Below are 20,289 nucleotides of genomic sequence, written 5' to 3'. Positions count from 1 at the left end.
TCTGTGTATTTTTTTTACTTTTTATTTATTTATTTATTTATCATTCATTTTTCTTACATTCATTTAACTTTTTTTTTTAATCCCATAAAGGGATTTATCATTTTGATTTTGATGCATGCCCTAACAACAGGAAATATGTTCCGACAGCCCTGGGGTCCTTCAATGGACCCTGGGTTGTCTGGCCATACAAGTTATGGGCTTTGATTGTGTCACAGTTCTCTTCTGTGACGCGATCAAAGTGCAGGTCCCCCTCCTTGAACGCCGCGATCAGCTTTCATCGTGGCATTCTAAGGGTTAACGGCGGAGTATTACAGCCGTTGCCCCGCTCTCGATGGCACGCACAGACGGCTGTCACACAGGACGAGAATGCTCGTCCTAATGCGCGAAGTACCCGCCGCTCAGGACGAGCATTCTCGTCCTGTGTCGGCAACCAGTTAAGCATAGAAGTCCTTGCACATGACAGGATTAAGGAATACATGAACAGTTCCCATAAATCTACAGTGTGGAAGAAATATTGGCACAATGTTTTCAAGTACAATGTGTAAGTAAGGGCGGATTTACACGAGCATGTGCGTTTTTGCGCACGCAAAAAACGCGGCATTTTGCGTGCGCAAAAGGCACTTAACAGCTCCGTGTGTCTGTCATCACATAGGATGCGCGGCTGCGTGATTTTCGCACAGCCGCCATCATTATGACACTCTGTTTGGATGTTTGTAAACAGAAAAGCACGTGGTGCTTTTCTGTTTGCAAACATACTTTTGACTGCTGTTGCGCGAATCACGCGCGTCCCACGGAAGTGCTTCCATGACTTCGATGGGTGCGTGATGCGCGAAAAATGCAGAAATATAGGACCTGTCGTGAGTTTTACGCAGCGGACTCACGCTGCGCAAAAATCACTGACAGTCTGCACTGCCGCATAGACTAGCATAGGTCCGTGCGACGCGCGTGAAAAACACACGCATTGCACGGACGTATTACACGTTCGTGTAAATCCGCCCTAACAGAGAAATAATTTGTATTGGTATCTGTATAAACTGTGCGTAAAATAGATGAATAAAATCAGGAGAAAAGTAGCTGCATTATATTTTGTTCATTCATTAAGACAAATGTATTGGTATCACAGAGCAGTGGGGGATTAAGTAGACCATAGGCCCTGGGCTGTTACCCAAACTTGAGCCCCCCTCCTCCACCACCGCCCTGCCGCGCCGTAACTATTGTTAACACTAGATTTTTGTGCAAGCATTAACAAATGGGTGTTATGATTCCCCTTGTCAAAGGGCTGTGTCCCTACACACTGATAGTCTCCAACCATCGCTGACAGTATCACACTGACAAGGAGAATGGTAACACCTATTTTTCTATCAGTCCTGGACTGCACAAAGACTTTTTGTGCAATACAAGTATTTCCTATAATAAACAAGTCAGGAGAGGTGACAGATTCTCTATAAATCTAGTGACTCACAGGTGACTTTTTCTCAAATTCTAGTATTTTTTTTCCTCTTTTCTTCTCCATCCAGTCCAGAATTCATGATGTCTTCACCTGGCCATGACCTATGTCTTCAGCTCCTCACTTTTCCAATGTTTCTATATAGAGATGAGCGAACCGGGACAACCGAACCCGGTTTCGGTCCGAACTTCAGGAAAAGTTCGGTTCGCAGCGAATCCGAACTTTACCGGGTTCGGTCGAACCCGTTTTGACCGAACCCGGCTACATTTTGGAGCCTGCCACATGTTACATCTAAAATGGAGGATTACAGAAGATCACCTGACATCAGGCTACCCCATAATGCCTTGCAAACGGCTCTCCCAGCCAATCGGGAGGCAGCATAGGGGCGGGCTCAAGCCTGCAATAAAAGTCTATGCACGGAGCTCAGCGGCCATTTTACAGACAGGAGCTGTAGGAATAGCATCTCTGTGCAGTAAGGGAAAGCTTTAGGAATCTAAAAGGCAGGAATTCAGAAATCGAAGGGACTCATCCACTACTCACTACTCAGCCAGTGTGTGAATACGCTTTTATAAGGGGCTCATCCCCGTTGCATCCAACTTGCAATACAGGCAGCCTTTGTAGTAGTGGTAGTAGTACTATAAGGCCCAGCATTCCCTGAGTGCACTGCAGCGAGGCTGATTGAAATTCTCATTCATTGCCATTTGCCAAGCCAGTGTCCGTGTGTGAATACGCTTTTAAAAGGGGCTCATCCCTGGAATAACAATCCAACTTGCCATACAGGCAGCCTAGTAGTACTACAAGGCCCAGCATTCCCTGAGTGCACTGCAGCGAGGCTGATTGAAATTCTCATTCATTGCCATTTGCCAAGCCAGTGTCCGTGTGTCAATACGCTTTTAAAAGGGGCTCATCCCTGGAATAACAATCCAACTTGCCATACAGGCAGCCTAGAAGTACTACAACGCCCAGCATTCCCTGAGTGCACTGCAGCGAGGCTGATTGAAATTCTCATTCATTGCCATTTGCCAAGCCAGTGTCCGTGTGTCAATACGCTTTTAGAAGGGGCTCATCCCCATTGCATCCAACTTGCAATACAGGCAGCCTTTGTAGTAGTGGTAGTAGTAGTACTAGAAGGCCCAGCATTCCCTGAGTGCACTGCAGCGAGGCTGATTGAAATTCTCATTCATTGCCATTTGCCAAGCCAGTGTCCGTGTGTCAATACGCTTTTAAAAGGGGCTCTGAAATGTCTGGGAAAAAAAAGGTTGTGAAAGGACGGGGTAGAGGAAGAAACACCCATGCCGTCTCCTCTTCCAGTCCAAATGTTGGATCTGTTGGTGCCAGACCCAGTAGCAGCATTTGTGGCACAAGACATGTGCCCAGTTCCACTAGTAGCAGCTGCCATGTGCCTGCTAGTAGTAGTATCAGCAAGCCAGACTTGTCCATCTCCTCCGGTGGGCGGGTTACTTTAGACAATACGGCCATTGTGGACTGGTTGGCTGGCTCGCGGTCATCTCAGCAGGAAGACTCTGACGATCTGGCTTCAAGCCAGGTTTCGTTGGATTCCAGATCCTCTACAGTTCCTTGGCACGGTGACAGTAGTAATATAGGTATTTCTAGCGTTTCCATTCCATCATCTATGTCTTCGCTCCCCCTTCCTAGCGGGAAGCCATCTTTCCTGAGAGTCCTAAGAGACATCTCCTCGGGTGCGAAGGAAGATACTGAACAACATAGTGATGATGATGATTTGTTTTCCGCGAGTCAGCCAACGGAGTGTGTTGCGGCGGTGGTGGAGGTGGAAGCGGTGACCGAGACGCATAGCTGCGGTAGTGGGGGTGTTGGTGGTGGTAGCCGTGGTGGCAGACGCAGTAATGAGGGGGGGCATGGAGCCCGCCATGATGTCACATCACATTCACAACACAGTGACAGAAGTGGCGGGGATGATGAGGAAGGCTATGATGATGATGTTGTTTTAGACAGGACGTGGGAACCAGGTGACGAGGTGATGACGGCGTCAGAGGAGGAGGGTAGTAGTGGCGGCACTGGATGTGATAAACAGCCAAGCCGAGGTAGGGGCAGAAGTCAATCTGCAAAACGTTGCAGCGGTAGGGTCAGCTCAGGAGCCGGTGACGGCGACACAGATGCTGGTGTAGGTTCCCGAAAAAAGCCTGCCAGACAAGGGGCAAGCTCGGGTGGTTGTGGTGGTGGTGGTGGTGGTGGACGTGGTACTACCTCTTTACGGTACTCTGCCGTGTGGCAATTTTTCTGTACCTTCCCAGAGGAGGAAAACATGGCACAGTGCCGTATCTGCAAGCAGAAAGTAAGGCGTGGGCAGGGCAGCAATGTAGGAACTACTGCTCTACGTAAACACATGGAACGGCATCACAAGGCCATGTGGGACAATCAACATGCCCCACCATCATGTACATCTAATGAAGACCCCTCTTCCGCTGCTGCTGCTGCTCCGAGTCCCTGTCATCTAAGTAGTAGCCAGGCCTTATCCACCATGTCGTTGTCATCATCATCATCACTGTCATCTAGTGCTCCTCCTATGTCCCGTCAGTTATCCATTACGGAATCGTTGTCCAATAAGCAACAATATATACCCAGTCATCCACTTGTCGTGCGGCTTAATTCACACCTGGCAAAGTTGTTGGTGGTGCAGTCGCTGCCGTACCACCTGGTCGACTCCGCCGGCTTCAAGCAATTGATGGCGTGCGCTCAGCCTAGGTGGCGAATACCTAGCCGACATTACTTCTCCAAAACAGCTGTCCCTGCCTTGCACAAGCATGTGGAGGAAAAGGTGTCCAAGTCCTTGCAATTATCCGTGTGCAGCAGGGTACATGCCACCGTCGACACGTGGAGCAGCAACTATGGGCAGGGACAGTACATGTCTTTCACGGCCCACTGGGTCAATATTTTGCAGTCCGATGCACCACCGCAGCAATGCCAGGCATTACCACCTCCACGCTTGTATGTTTCTAGTTCAACTCCGGACACCAGGCGCCTACCATCCTTCTCCTCCTACTCCTCCTCCTTGCCTTCCTCCTTGGAGGTCTTCCCGTCCCCGACAGGACACAGCGTATCTTCCACTCCTCCTCCCTCCTCTTTTCATAGGTGCAAGGTGAAGCGCCACAACGCTGTCTTACACCTGATGAGCCTGGGCAAGAAAAGCCACACAGGGCAGGAGCTGCTGCTGTGCATCAAGGAGGAAATCGCACGCTGGCTGTCTCCTCTGAAACTCACACTGGGCAATGTTGTCTCTGATAACGGCAAGAACGTTGTGGCTGCACTGCGTCTAGGTCACCTGACACATGCTCCTTGCATGGCACATGTGATCAATCTGGTCATAACACGCTTCTTAAAGTCATATGTTGGTTTGAAGGGTGTGCTGGCCATGTCCAGGAGGGTTTGCGTTCGCTTTAGACGTTCGTATGCATTTAAGCACGCCCTCCTGGACTTGCAGCGTCAAAACAATCTCCCAGAACACAGCCTGATTTGCGACGTTCCAACACGATGGAATTCCACCCTGCACATGTTGGACCGTCTGTACGAACAGCGGAAAGCCGTGAATGATTTCCTGATGCAGCAGACGGGCAGCGTTTGGAGCCAGTGTAATTTCGAGCTCAGGCACTGGCAGCTGGTTAGAGACGCATGTCGCGTTTTGAGGCCCTTTGAAGAGGCCACACGATTTGTGAGCCGTGACGCTAGCGGAATGAACGATGTTATGCCGCTGATATTCATTATGGAGCAAACGCTCACAGCGATGATTCAGCAAAGGATGGAGGAAGGATCACATCTGGCTATGGATGTTGAGGAGGAGGAGGAGGATGAGGAAACAGGACCTGAAGAGGAGCTGGATTTGGAGATGGAATCACAGGAAGGGATAGGGGACGAGGCAGCCGCACAACATGACAGTGATGGTGGTGATGACGAGTCTGACGACGACCTTGATGATGGACAACCATGGCAGTATGGGGCGGAGATGGAACCAACCGGGCCCTCTGAAACGCTGGCCAGGATGGCGAGCTGTATGCTTCGTTACTTGCGCGCTGACTGTCGTATTGTTAGCATGAAGCAAAGAGATGACTACTGGATAGCCACACTTTTAGACCCTCGGTATAAAGCCAGAATGGGGGAGTTTTTTGCGCCTTCCGAGAGGGAGGCAAAATTGGCTTATTATAGAGAGAAGCTATGCAGCCAGCTTGTCATGGCTTTCAAACGGCAGACACCCGCTGCAAGCATGTCTGACCGGGGGGCCACTCTCCGCTCCCCACTGTCTCATCGTTCCACCGCCTCTGGCAGATCTACCTCTGCAATAGGCGGCAGCCGTGGCAGCAGCGGCAGCAGCAGCAGCAGCAGCAGCCAATTCAGTTTGGAAAATATGATGACAACATTTTTACATCCAATACCCCGACCTGACACACATCGTAGCACTAGTCACCAAAGGGATGTTCACCATCTCCAGGTGCAGCACCTAAACAACCAGGTTCACTCGTACTTGGACTGTGCCCTTTCTCCGTCAGAAATGCTGATCCCAGACCCCATGGACTTCTGGGTCAGCAGATTGGATCATTGGCAAGAACTGGCCCAGTTTGCCATGGGTGTACTGTCTTGTCCACCCTCCAGTGTAGCGTCAGAGAGGGTATTCAGCGCAGCAGGGGGCTTCGTCACCCCTAAGCGAACAAGATTGTCCGCCAACAGCTTGGAAAATCTCACGTTTCTGAAAATGAATCAAGCGTGGATCGGTGAGGATTTTAAAACCCCTGTACCTGATGCCACTGATTAGATCTTACATTGCTGCTGCTGCTGCCGCTGCCGCCTGCTACTGCCGCCTGCTACTACGGGATTCTGTCCTGTCCACTCTTTTTTTAATGTGCCGCTGTTGGTGCTGCAGCTGCTACTACTTCTACCACCAATCCACCCCAGTGCCGTCTGCTACAAGCAGGCCTGCCCCACCAGAGGGCTTTGTCCTGTGACTCTCCAGTCTCTTTTTTTAATGTGCTGCTACTACTGCTACTACTGCTTGCACCCTTGCTGTCTGTGTTGGCTAGTACCTCTACTACCACCAATACACCTACACTGCCATCTGCTACAAGCAGGCCTGAGGCCTGCCCCACTACAGGGCTTTGTCCTCCTGTGACTGTCCAGTCTCTTTTTTTTAATGTGCTGCTACTACTGCTACTACTGCTTGCACCCTTGCTGTCTGTGTTGGCTAGTACCTCTACTACCACCAATACACCTCCACTGCCGCCCGTCTGCTACAAGCAGGCCTGAGGCCTACCCCACCACAGGGCTTTGTCCTCCTGTGACTGTCCAGTCTCTTTTTTTTAATGTGCTGCTACTACTGCTACTACTGCTTGCACCCTTGCTGTCTGTGTTGGCTACCTCGGCTACTACCACCAATACACCTCCACTGCCGCCCGTCTGCTACAAGCAGGCCTGAGGCCTGCCCCACCACAGGGCTTTGCCCTCCTCTGACTGTCCAGTCTCTTTTTTTAATGTGCTGCTACTACTGCTACTACTGCTTGCACCCTTGCTGTCTGTGTTGGCTACCTCGGCTACTACCACCAATACACCTCCACTGCCGCCCGTCTGCTACAAGCAGGCCTGAGGCCTGCCCCACCACAGGGCTTTGTCCTCCTGTGACTGTCCAGTCTCTTTTTTTTAATGTGCTGCTACTACTGCTACTACTGCTTGCACCCTTGCTGTCTGTGTTGGCTACCTCGGCTACTACCACCAATACACCTCCACTGCCGCCCGTCTGCTACAAGCAGGCCTGAGGCCTGCCCCACCACAGGGCTTTGCCCTCCTCTGACTGTCCAGTCTCTTTTTTTAATGTGCTGCTACTACTGCTACTACTGCTTGCACCCTTGCTGTCTGTGTTGGCTACCTCGGCTACTACCACCAATACACCTCCACTGCCGCCCGTCTGCTACAAGCAGGCCTGAGGCCTGCCCCACCACAGGGCTTTGCCCTCCTCTGACTGTCCAGTCTCTTTTTTTAATGTGCTGCTACTACTGCTACTACTGCTTGCACCCTTGCTGTCTGTGTTGGCTACCTCGGCTACTACCACCAATACACCTCCACTGCCGCCCGTCTGCTACAAGCAGGCCTGAGGCCTGCCCCACCACAGGGCTTTGTCCTCCTGTGACTGTCCAGTCTCTTTTTTTTAATGTGCTGCTACTACTGCTACTACTGCTTGCACCCTTGCTGTCTGTGTTGGCTACCTCGGCTACTACCACCAATACACCTCCACTGCCGCCCGTCTGCTACAAGCAGGCCTGAGGCCTGCCCCACCACAGGGCTTTGCCCTCCTCTGACTGTCCAGTCTCTTTTTTTAATGTGCTGCTACTACTGCTACTACTGCTTGCACCCTTGCTGTCTGTGTTGGCTACCTCGGCTACTACCACCAATACACCTCCACTGCCGCCCGTCTGCTACAAGCAGGCCTGAGGCCTGCCCCACCACAGGGCTTTGTCCTCCTCTGACTGTCCAGTCTCTTTTTTTAATGTGCTGCTACTACTGCTACTACTGCTTGCACCCTTGCTGTCTGTGTTGGCTACCTCGGCTACTACCACCAATACACCTCCACTGCCGCCCGTCTGCTACAAGCAGGCCTGAGGCCTGCCCCACCACAGGGCTTTGTCCTCCTCTGACTGTCCAGTCTCTTTTTTTAATGTGCTACTACTACTACTACTACTACCACCCTTGCTGTCTGTGTTGGCTACCTCTACTACCACCAATACACCTCCACTGCCGCCCGTCTGCTACAAGCAGGCCTGAGGCCTGCCCCACCACAGGGCTTTGTCCTCCTCTGACTGTCCAGTCTCTTTTTTTAATGTGCTGCTACTACTGCTACTACTGCTTGCACCCTTGCTGTCTGTGTTGGCTACCTCGACTACTACCACCAATAAACCTCCACTGCCGCCCGTCTGCTACAAGCAGGCCTGCCCCACCACAGGGCTTTGTCCTGTGACTGTCGTCCAGTGTCTTTTAATGTGCTGCTACTACTCACCCTTGCCAATAAAAAGGGTCAATTTTTGGAGGGCTTGTGAAAAGCCATTGCTTGTTGCTTTTACATCCATGTATGGAAGAACCCCGGCAGGCATCTGCCAATAAAAAGGGTCAATTTTTGGAGGGCTTGTCAAAAGCCATTGCTTGTTGCTTTTACATCCATGTATGGAAGAACCCCGGCAGGCATCTGCCAATAAAAAGGGTCAATTTTTGGAGGGCTTGTCAAAAGCCATTGCTTGTTGCTTTTACATCCATGTATGGAAGAACCCCGGCAGGCATCTGCCAATAAAAAGGGTCAATTTTTGGAGGGCTTGTCAAAAGCCATTGCTTGTTGCTTTTACATCTATGTATGGAAGAACCCCGGCAGGCATCTGCCAATAAAAAGGGTCAATTTTTGGAGGGCTTGTCAAAAGCCATTGCTTGTTGCTTTTACATCCATGTATGGAAGAACCCCGGCAGGCATCTGCCAATAAAAAGGGTCAATTTTTGGAGGGCTTGTCAAAAGCCATTGCTTTAATGCTTTTACATCCATGTATGGAAGAACCCCGGCAGGCATCTGCCAATAAAAAGGGTCAATTTTTGGAGGGCTTGTGAAAAGCCATTGCTTGTTGCTTTTACATCCATGTATGGAAGAACCCCGGCAGGCATCTGCCAATAAAAAGGGTCAATTTTTGGAGGGCTTGTCAAAAGCCATTGCTTGTTGCTTTTACATCCATGTATGGAAGAACCCCGGCAGGCATCTGCCAATAAAAAGGGTCAATTTTTGGAGGGCTTGTGAAAAGCCATTGCTTGTTGCTTTTACATCCATGTATGGAAGAACCCCGGCAGGCATCTGCCAATAAAAAGGGTCAATTTTTGGAGGGCTTGTCAAAAGCCATTGCTTGTTGCTTTAATGCTTTTACATCCATGTATGGAAGAACCCCGGCAGGCATCTGCCAATAAAAAGGGTCAATTTTTGGAGGGCTTGTGAAAAGCCATTGCTTGTTGCTTTTACATCCATGTATGGAAGAACCCCGGCAGGCATCTGCTAATAAAAAGGGTCAATTTTTGGAGGGCTTGTCAAACCCATTGCTTGTTGCTTTAATGCTTTTACATCTATGTATGGAAGAACCCCGGCAGGCATCTGCCAATAAAAAGGGTCAATTTTTGGAGGGCTTGTGAAAAGCCATTGCTTGTTGCTTTTACATCCATGTATGGAAGAACCCCGGCAGGCATCTGCTAATAAAAAGGGTCAATTTTTGGAGGGCTTGTCAAACCCATTGCTTGTTGCTTTAATGCTTTTACATCTATGTATGGAAGAACCCCGGCAGGCATCTGCCAATAAAAAGGGTCAATTTTTGGAGGGCTTGTGAAAAGCCATTGCTTGTTGCTTTTACATCCATGTATGGAAGAACCCCGGCAGGCATCTGCTAATAAAAAGGGTCAATTTTTGGAGGGCTTGTCAAACCCATTGCTTGTTGCTTTAATGCTTTTACATCTATGTATGGAAGAACCCCGGCAGGCATCTGCCAATAAAAAGGGTCAATTTTTGGAGGGCTTGTGAAAAGCCATTGCTTGTTGCTTTTACATCCATGTATGGAAGAACCCCGGCAGGCATCTGCTAATAAAAAGGGTCAATTTTTGGAGGGCTTGTCAAACCCATTGCTTGTTGCTTTAATGCTTTTACATCTATGTATGGAAGAACCCCGGCAGGCATCTGCCAATAAAAAGGGTCAATTTTTGGAGGGCTTGTGAAAAGCCATTGCTTGTTGCTTTTACATCCATGTATGGAAGAACCCCGGCAGGCATCTGCTAATAAAAAGGGTCAATTTTTGGAGGGCTTGTCAAAAGCCATTGCTTCTTCTTTTACCACCTTATATGTATGAACCCTGGCAGGCATCAGCCGCCTAAAATGGTAAATTTTTGTACCTTTTTTAACAATGCATTAAGCATACAACATGCACAAGTGCAGTGGATTCTGTTAGTTATCTCCGTGTCCCATCCGTTTTCCTAGAGCCATACATGTTGGCGTAACTTTGACACCAACTTTGCATTAAAGACAGCTCAAAAGTACTTGGATACACTCATGGGTGACCTAAGAGTGTTATACAGGGCTTCTAGGGCTTTAAAACAGTGTTATACACGATTTTTAGGGGCTTTCTTGTATTACAGGTTCGGTCAGAACTAGTTCGGTCCGAATCGAACTTTTGCACGAAATTCGGCGAACTTGCCGAATCGAACTTTTCATAAGTTCGCTCATCTCTATTTCTATACCTATAAACGAAGATAAAATTTGCATGGTGCCACACACTGTGCCCCTAAATATAATTGGGATAACCAGTATAATGCAAAATATAACATATTTATTAGCTACAAGATAAAATACAGAATATAAAATGCAACGACAAACCCATGATACGAGGATCCCCACACATAAATACTAAAAACCTCCTGTAGAAAAAATGCATGGGTAAATACAGCAAAGTGCAAGTGCCTGAACAATAAATGCAGCAGCCCCATACTGACAAGTGTCGACCCCCAGAGGAAGCAGGTGGCAAAACACTTGTTGGGGTTCAGGCTCCCCCTCTTTTGGTCTGTATTCTGTCCTCCTTTTTGTGCTTGTCTAGTCTAGTTGTTTTCCCTAGCTCGACACTTGTCAGTATAGAGCTGCTGCATTTATTGTTCAGGCACTTGCACTTTGCTGTATTTACCCATGCATTTTATTCTATAGGAGGTTTTTAGTATTTATGTGTGGAGATCCTTGCATCATGGGTTTGTCATTCCACGCTATGGTCTGTATTTTATCTTGTATCTAATAAAGATGTTATATTTTGCATTATACTGGTTATCCTGCCTGTATTTTGTGATAGAATTAGATGTCTGGAGATGGTTGCACAGCAGTATAGCTAACCATATTATAGAGTTGGAATACTAATGTCAAAAGCAGAGGACAAACCCAACATATGGAGGTATGTTCTTTTATCTGAAATACATCTCCAGCACGTATCAGGTACTGAAGGGAATATCCTGTGCAGTGTTTCCAGGAATCTATACCGTCTGGAAATGATTTTGTAGTTCTTTTCTTGATGTCTACAGGATAAGGATCTTTATGGGTTAAATGTTTGGGCTCTTTTAGCAACAGTGAATGTCCAGTCCGGTCCACTTCCCAATGTCTCAAGAAAATTGGTTATTTCGATCCCCGATAAGAAGTAAAATACTGGTTAGATATGGCATAATCAGCAGCCAAATGCCTCTCAATAGGGTGTAGCCAGGCTAAAGCAGTGGGATGTCTAGGGGACAATTGAGATTCTTGTTATACCCATCGTTTGGTGACTGTGTAATAAAACAGGTCCATTATACAAGTACAAAGAGCCGCCTGGTGATATAGTTTAAAGTCTGGGAGACTAATAAAGACACAATTTATAACAGAATAGTTTGTTATTTTACAAAATGGCCAGTTGGCAGGTATAAATGTAACATCAACATTGAACGTATAAAAGAACGTATAAAAGAAGCATTGATACATCGAAAATACAAGTTTATATGCAGTTATCATTATGTGCATTCATAACAAGAAAACTGCAAAAAGTACATTTCACAGGGATAACTGATTCACTGGGAGACAGATGAGTCTGAATTATTTTAACTATAGATGTGACAACATCTATAGTAACGGCAGTCAATAATACATGTGGTTTCATAAGGGGTGCAAGAATATGGACCCCTTACCCTCCAAATGGATATCTACAGGGTCATAGATTGCGCATATGGTGTGTCCATCCTGTCTATCGAAGCTTTATTTCTATGAGGCTCAGAACATGTGTCTTCACAGGTAAATGGTATGAATACCATTAAATGGATTAACCAAACCCTTTCCTTTTATTTGCAGCAAAAGCTAAATGTTTGTACTTTTCACAGTATGCAGATCTGTTGGGACTGTTTAATGTTGTACTTTCATTGATATATTTCAAATGAGATAAAATGTACCTAGAACTGCAGATAAAAACAATAAGGGACAATATAACGGTTTGTACAATACATACTATAAATATTTCATCAAGATAGTTTATTTCATTTAAACACTGATAGGATTATTTAAAAAACATGATTATCAGCTATAATGCACCCTATTCTTCATACCAACCCATGGCTAACAATAGATTTGTAGACTTCAGCTCCTTATCTGGATGATAACAGGCCTGCTGTGGTGGGAATTATCTTACGCAGCAAACAATCCCCATTGTCATTGCAGATAAATCATACTTAATAGGATTGCAATGAATTAAAAGCATCAGTGTGCTTGCAGTGTTTGGTTTACTGTCAGAAGATTTGCCTAATCAAGCTGTCATGTAGCAGTGAAATGAAGAAAATCACAGTGGTGCCACTTTACTTGGCCACTTGGAGATGAGAGACTAACTATGTAGTAATTATCGGTTCTTTGGCATGTATTCCTGAGATTTACTAGGATTTCTGAGAAATGAATTCCTCACAAGGGCATGAATCACAGGAAGCCAGTTAGAGTCATTCTCACAGTAATAAAATGCACTCACTAAATAGCTGGGAGGACTGACATTTCAGTAAAGCACCTCCAAAGATGATTTTAGTGCTTTGTTTTGACAATAGATTCTAGTATTCAAGGATAAAAGTTGAATATATTTCAATGTAGGTAATACAGTTAAGTCCAGAATTATTTGGACAGTGACACAAGTTTTGGCATTTTAGCTGTTTACCAAAACATATTGAATGCACAGTTATATAATCAATATGGGCTTAAAGTGCAGACTCCCAGCTTTAATTTGAGGGTATTCACATCTTAATTGAGGAAGGGTTTAGGAATTACTCTTTTAATATGTAGCTGCCTCTTTTTCAAGGGACCAAAGGTAATTGGACAATTATCTCAAAAGCTATTTAATTTGCTGCATGGGCTATTCCCTCATTAATCCATAATCAATTAAGCAGGTGAAATGGTCTGGAGTTGATTCCAGGTGTGGCATTTGCATTTGGAAGCTGCTGCTGTGAACCCACAACATGAGGTTAAAGGAGCTCTCAATGCAAGTGAAGTCCATCAGAAAGATAGCACAAATGTTAGGAGTGGCCAAATCAATACTTTGGTACATTCTTGAAAAAAAGAGCACACTGGTGATCTCGTGAACTCCAAAAGGCCTGGACGTACCACGGAAGATAACAGTGGTGGATGATCGCAGAATCCTTTCCATGGTGAAGAAAAACCCTTCACAACATTTACTCAAGTGAAGAACACTCTCCTGTAAGTAGGTGTATCAGTATCTAAGTCTATCTTAAAGTGAAGACTTCATGAGTGCAAATACAGAGGGTTCACCACAAGGTGCAAACCATTAATCAGCCTCAAAAATTGAAAGGCCAGATTAGACTTTGCCAAACAACATGTAAAGAAGCCAGCCCAGTTCTGGAACAGCATTCTATGGACAGAGGAAACTGAGATCAACCTGTACCAGAATAATGGGAGGATGAAAGTTTGGAGAAGGCTTGGAACGGCTCATGATCCAAAGCACACCACATCCTCTGTAATACATGGTGGAGGCAGTGTGATGGCATGGGCATGCATGGCTGCCAAAGGCATTGGGTCACTAGTGTTTATTGATGATGTGACTGAAGACAGAAGCAGCCGGATAAATTCTGAAGTGCTCAGGGATATACTTTCTGCTCAGATTCAACCAAATGCAGCAAGGTTGATTGGACGTCACTTCACAGTACAGATGGACAATGACCCAAAACATACTGCGAAAGCAACCCAGTAGTTTTTTGAGGCAAAGAGGTGTAATATTCTGCAATGGCCAAGTCAATCACCAGATCTCAACCCGATCGAGCATGCATTTCACTTGCTTAAGACAAAACTTAAGGCAGAAAGACCCACAAACAAGCAGCAACTGAAGACAGCTGCAGTAAAGGCCTGGCAAAGCATCACAAAGGAGGAAACCCAGCGTGTGGTGATGTCCATGGGTTCCAGACTTCAGGCAGTCATTGCCTGCAAAGGATTCTCTACAAAGTATTAAAAAAAAAACATTTTATTTATGGGGATGTTAATTTGTCCAATTACTTTTGAGCCCCTGAAATGAGGAGTCTGTGTAGAAAAATGGTTGCAATTCCTAAACGTTTCACAAGATATTTTTGTTCAACCCCTTGAATTAAACCTGAAAGTCTACACTTCAATTGCATCTCCGTTGTTTCATTTCAAATCCAATGTGGTGGCATGCAGAGCCCAAATCATGAAAATTGTGTCACTGTCCAAATAATTCTGGACCTAACTGTATATCCCTATAATCTGGGCTTGTTGGAACATACACTCTAGTCATAGTGCCAATAGAAAACCTCAATGTAGTCAACATGTACAATTCTTAAATGCTATTGACAACTTTGATTTTACAGAATACCTGGAGTTAAAAACATTGCACTACGTGACTGCAATCTCTTTTCCTTAATTCATTTTCAGAACCCCTGATATTCAGTTTGCAACCTGCTCCTAGTTTTAGACTTGGTTCATGTGACTGTGTCCCTTGACGTGAGCTTTGTGATTCCAGGATGCTTTATCCTTTACTAGCTCTCAAGTACTAGTACAGTTTATTCCTGTACTGCTTTCTCATTCTCTAGATGACACGGTAAAGCAGATAGATTAAATCAGCCCTGAGCCGACAGCAGCCAGGAGCAATGTGCTGTCGGATTTATTTCAGAAGCAGCAGCACAGCCTACTATGTAAATGAGTTGCAAAGCCTGTACAGTAACAAAATAGCAAGAAATGTTCTATGAAGACTATTTAGAAATTCACTTAAATTGGTTTTCCCCACTAAAGACATTTAACAGCTGATGGGTCGGGGTCCAACTCCCAGGAACCCCACAGATCAGCTGTTTTGAAGGGGGTGCAGCGCTTGGACGAGCGCTGCTTCCCATTCATTTCTTCTTGCTCACTGTGAATTGTCGACACGCATTTAGAGGCGATTCACAGGTACTGCAGCCTTCTTCTCCCATTGAAGTAAATGGGAGAAAAGACTGCAATACCTGTGAATCGCCGCTAAATGCGTGTCGACGACTCACAGTGAGCAAGAAGAAGTGAGCACTGGACCCCCTTCAAAACAGCTGATCGGCGGGGGTCCCGAAAGTCCGACCCCGACCTATCAGCTGAGGATAGGCCATCAATTTTTAGTGTCTGGAAAACCCCTTTAGTTTAAAATGTTGGAGAATATAATGCTTAGCGGTTTGACCATCACCCACTTCTAATACTCAGTGCATTACAAATAGTGAATTATAATAAAAAATATATTACATAGTTACATAGTTAGTACGGCTGAAAAAAGACACATGTCCATCAAGTTCAACCAAGGGACGGGAAAAGGGAAAGTAAAAATTTCTACACATAGGAGCTAATATTTTATTTTCCTAGGAAATTATCTAACCCTTTTTTAAAGCCATCTACTGTCCCTGCTGTGACCAGCTCCTGCGGTGACTATTCCATAGATTCACAGTTCTCACAGTAAAGAAGGCTTGTCGCCTCTGCAGGTTGAACCTTTTTTCTCCAGACGGAGGGAGTGCCCCCTTGTTTTTTGAGGGGGTTATACATGAAACAGGATTTCACCATATTTTTTGTATGTGCCATTAATATATTTATATAAGTTAATCATGTCCCCCCTTAGTCGTCTTTTTTCAAGGTTAAATAGGTTTAATTATTTTAATCTTTCCTCATAACTTAGATTCTCCATGCCCCTTATTAGCTTAGTTGCTCTTCTTTGTATTTTTTCCAACTCCAGGGCATCCTTTCTATGAATTGGAGCACAGAACTGAACTGCATATTCTAGATGAGGCCTTACTAATGCTTTGTAAAGTGGTAATATTACATCCCTGTCCCGCGAGTTCATGCCTCTTTTAATACACGACAATATCCTGCTGCCCTTTGAAGCAGCTGATTGACACTGCATGCTGTTATTTAGTTTATGATTTACAAGTACACCCAGATCCTTCTCAACAAGTGAATCCCCCAGTGTAGCTCCCCCGAGGACATATGATGCATGCAGGTTGTTGGTACCCAGATGCATAACTTTACATTTATCTACATTAAACTTCATTTGCCAACTGGATGCCCAAACACTTAGTTTGTTTATATCCGCTTGCATTCACGAACATCTTCCATAGACTGAACATTACTACATAGCTTGGTGTCATCTGCAAAAATAGAAAAAGTGCTATTAATCCCATCCTCTATCGTTAATAAATAAATTGAATAATAGTGGTCCCAGCACTGAACCCTGGGGTACACCACTTATAACCGGGGACCATTCAGAGTAGGAATCATTGACCACAACTCTCTGGATACGGTCCTTGCGCTAATTCTCAATCCAATTACAAACTATATTTTCTAAACCTATAGTCCTTAATTTACCCATTAGACGTCTATGAGGGACAGTGTCAAATGCCTTTGCAATGTCCAAAAACACTATATACACAGCGGCCCCCTGTCTAAGCTTCCGCTCACCTCTTCAAAAAAACAGATCAGGTTGGTTTGACAACTTCTGTCCTTAGTAAAACCGTACTGGCTGTCACTTATAATACTATTTTTTGTCACATAATTCTGTATATATTCCCTCAATAGCCCCTCAAACATTTTCCCCACGATGGATGTTAAGCTTACTGGTCTATAATTACCCGGGGAAGACCTAGAGCCCTTTTTGAAAATAGGCACCACATTTGCCCTGTGCCAGTCCCTTGGCACTATTCCAGTCACTAGAGATTCCCTGAATATTATGAAAAGGGGGACAGAAATAACTGAACTAAGCTCTTTAAGAATTCTGGGGTGTATCCCATCTGGTCCCGGGGCCTTGTGCACATTTATTTTATTTAATTTATCTTGGACCATATCTACATTCATCCAATTCAGTACATCAACTGATATATTAATAGCACTGGCAGCGGCTACATCATAATTTATTTGAATATAATAAAATATTAGAGAGAACTGATTACACAAGGTCTCATTTTTACAAGGTCTCATTTTGTATTTGCAGGAAACATCCGATGTCATTAGGGAGAGAATTTTAGGAAAACTTACAGACACCATTGAATATAAATTAAGTCATCAACATCCTGCAGTTTCGACTGAAACCATTTCCAAGACAAGACCAGATGTGAGTTTATTAAAAATAAAAAATAAATGCCTTATCGCATTATTGTCTATGGTAATACAAGTTATTGGTTCCGAATGACTAATGGGAATCTGCAACATCATTCAATTTGTTATCGCTTATACTTAAAAAAATATTTCTTCTTGTGAGGGGTAAACAGTATGATCATAGCTTACTACTCACTGCCTTACTATCATCATTACTTTACTACCATCTGAAAAAAGTAGGAACATTGCAAAGACACAATTGGGGAGATGTTGCAAACTAGTGAAAAGTAAATAGCTGTCCTTGGCAACCAATTTCATTTTCCACCTTGAAAATTCTGAGGTGGCATCTGATTTGTTGCGCTGGACAACTACTCCACTTTTCCTTTGCACCAGTTTTGATAACTCTCCCCCAATATTTCCCAACATCCAAGTGAATTTCCATGGGGAAAATCTTTGCTCTTTTCCGAGTGATCATTAAAATTGTAAAACCAAAATGACAAAAAAAAAAAAAGTTAGTACATATATCAGGGGGAAATCTTTTATCAGTGGTCAGCTAACAATGAATGAAATTAATTTGCTATTATACATTTCTCCCTGTGCCTCTACACAGCTGATGTGGTTAATTGAAAAAAAGCAATACAAAGCTGAATATATAATTGTAGAAATAACAAGAAAGAATAATGCAAAAGAAAAGAATAAAAAAAAACTCTTATTGTAACTAAGGTTGCTGCCAGCAATAAATCAAGAACTTAATTTTTTTTTTCTTCAGCTATCGCCTAGCAACTTCGTTAATGATGCCTGCAAATCAGTCACCTCTCAATATCATGAATCCTGGTGAGTTACAGACGTGGAGCTATTAAACAATAAATTTTTAAGACTGGTTGACTTGAAAATAACTTTAAGATTTAAATCTCTTGTCCCTAGGTCTCACGGCACTAAGACAGGTAAGATCAACTATGATTTAAAGGTTTCATTCTGTCAGAAAATCTTAAGCATTTCAGTGGTCTCAGTTCACTTTCTATTTTCCAACTTGAATCCAGAGCAGATTAAAGGATGCAAGATAGTCCGCTATCCTCAGCTGTAAAATTGCAGAATAAATTTAGATTGGCATTGTGCACATTCATTTGACAGCCACTAGGTGTCATATTAAAAGGCTTTTATCCTGCTTTGCTCTATGATACACACTCATTATAATGTCTCCCAGATGTGTCTAAAACATAAGCACCAATGCAAGTCTCTTGCTTACTATTCTTTGCTTTTAATTTCTCCATCAGTGCATTAGATTTCTCTAAGCCCATCACGATTTTCTTCTAGGAAAATTAGACATGTCTTCCCCGAGGCATAGCTCAAGTGGAGAAGACTATTTTACAGCTTATCTGCTATACATAATGTGATAATCACTTGTAGTTCATTAGATGTTTACACAGAATAAGCAACGTAATATGTTTTGTTGTACAGAAAATCGTATCAATTAATCTGGTATCTATTAAAAAAAAAGCCATTTTTTCAAAAAGTAAATTGATCATTTTTCTAAACGCCATCAGAGAAAAATGACTCAATGAGCTTCATGGGATATGTAAATTAGCAAAATGTTGCACTTCTCTGGATTCATTTGATGACTAATAACAACCAGATGAACATAGATTCTTACATTAATTATCGTGCTTTAAAGGCCTTCTTGACATGGACAAGATGACATGAGCAGTCATACAGAAGAAGCAATGCTCATATCACCAGCTTTGAAGTCATAAACTATTTAAAATACACAGAAAAGACATGTTATTAATACGGACTATGACATGTCCTAAATATGTCCATTGGTTTATTTAAAAATATATGATATATATTAAATAAGCTCAAAGATATGCAAATGTGGATTGGGCTCAGTAAAGTCATCAAAGCCATTAATTATGAAACAGAGCCATCATGGCTTTATGTATATGATATATTCTGGTTAGAATCCACAGTGTAATATAGACCTATAGTGACACAAATGGAAGAATGTTACATTGAAAATCATAACTTGAAATAAATCTCTTCTGCAGTTTAAACAGTGACATCACAACCTCTGACAGCTCAGATAATGAGAAAGAACTAAGACGCAACTACAAAATTCCCTTACCGGCTTCAAACTTTCAACATTTTCAAAGTAATGAGCAAGACATTTCGGAAAGTGAATCCATATCCCTGTATGGCCCACAGAGAAGAATTTCAGTACCTAAATTCAAAGACATTCAAGAGAAAGATGAGAAACAATCAAACTACCATAAAGATCCTCCAAATCCATATAAAGAAAGTCATGTGAACAAGACAGATACAGTAGATGGTAAAGAGTTCCCAGAACAATACTTCGTTAATAAGCGGAGAATCTTACCATGTCAAAGAGTTGGCCTGACCAAAAACAAAATCAGGTAAATTTTTACCAAAAATCATGATTTAAAGGCTCTGATCAAAGTTCTAACATCATATTTGCCACCAATCTAAAACTATATAATCCCCATATTGTTGTTTTTGTTGATTAAGTTAACTATTAAAGAGGTTGTGCCATCAATAGAAATGGCAATATAGAAACTCAATATACAATATACAGACTGCAAGCAGTGAGGAAAAAAGCCATTAGATAAGCACTTCACTGCTTGTGCTGAACGATAGTTCTTATCTCTGTCCCTGATAAGGAGAGCAGCACGGACTGATGAGGAGGTTATCTAATGGCTTTAAC

The 20,289-nt window shown here is 44.0% G+C and overlaps 1 protein-coding gene across 1 annotated transcript in view; it reads left to right on the top strand.

Moving 5' to 3' along the window:
- Window positions 1-19,985, top strand: part of LOC142750441 (uncharacterized) — a 69,757-nt gene extending 49,772 nt beyond the window's left edge. The window contains exons 5-8 of the mRNA XM_075859442.1: window positions 17,467-17,586; window positions 18,340-18,404; window positions 18,495-18,650; window positions 19,616-19,985. Of these exons, the coding sequence (XP_075715557.1) occupies window positions 17,467-17,586; window positions 18,340-18,404; window positions 18,495-18,650; window positions 19,616-19,985 (711 nt within the window). The remainder of the gene's footprint in view (window positions 1-17,466; window positions 17,587-18,339; window positions 18,405-18,494; window positions 18,651-19,615) is intronic.
- Window positions 19,986-20,289: the final 304 nt, after the last annotated feature.

This window comes from Rhinoderma darwinii, chromosome 3 (genome assembly GCF_050947455.1).
Source record: "Rhinoderma darwinii isolate aRhiDar2 chromosome 3, aRhiDar2.hap1, whole genome shotgun sequence".
Lineage (NCBI taxonomy): Eukaryota > Metazoa > Chordata > Amphibia > Anura > Rhinodermatidae > Rhinoderma > Rhinoderma darwinii.
This window is presented reverse-complemented; position numbering and strand designations above follow the sequence as displayed.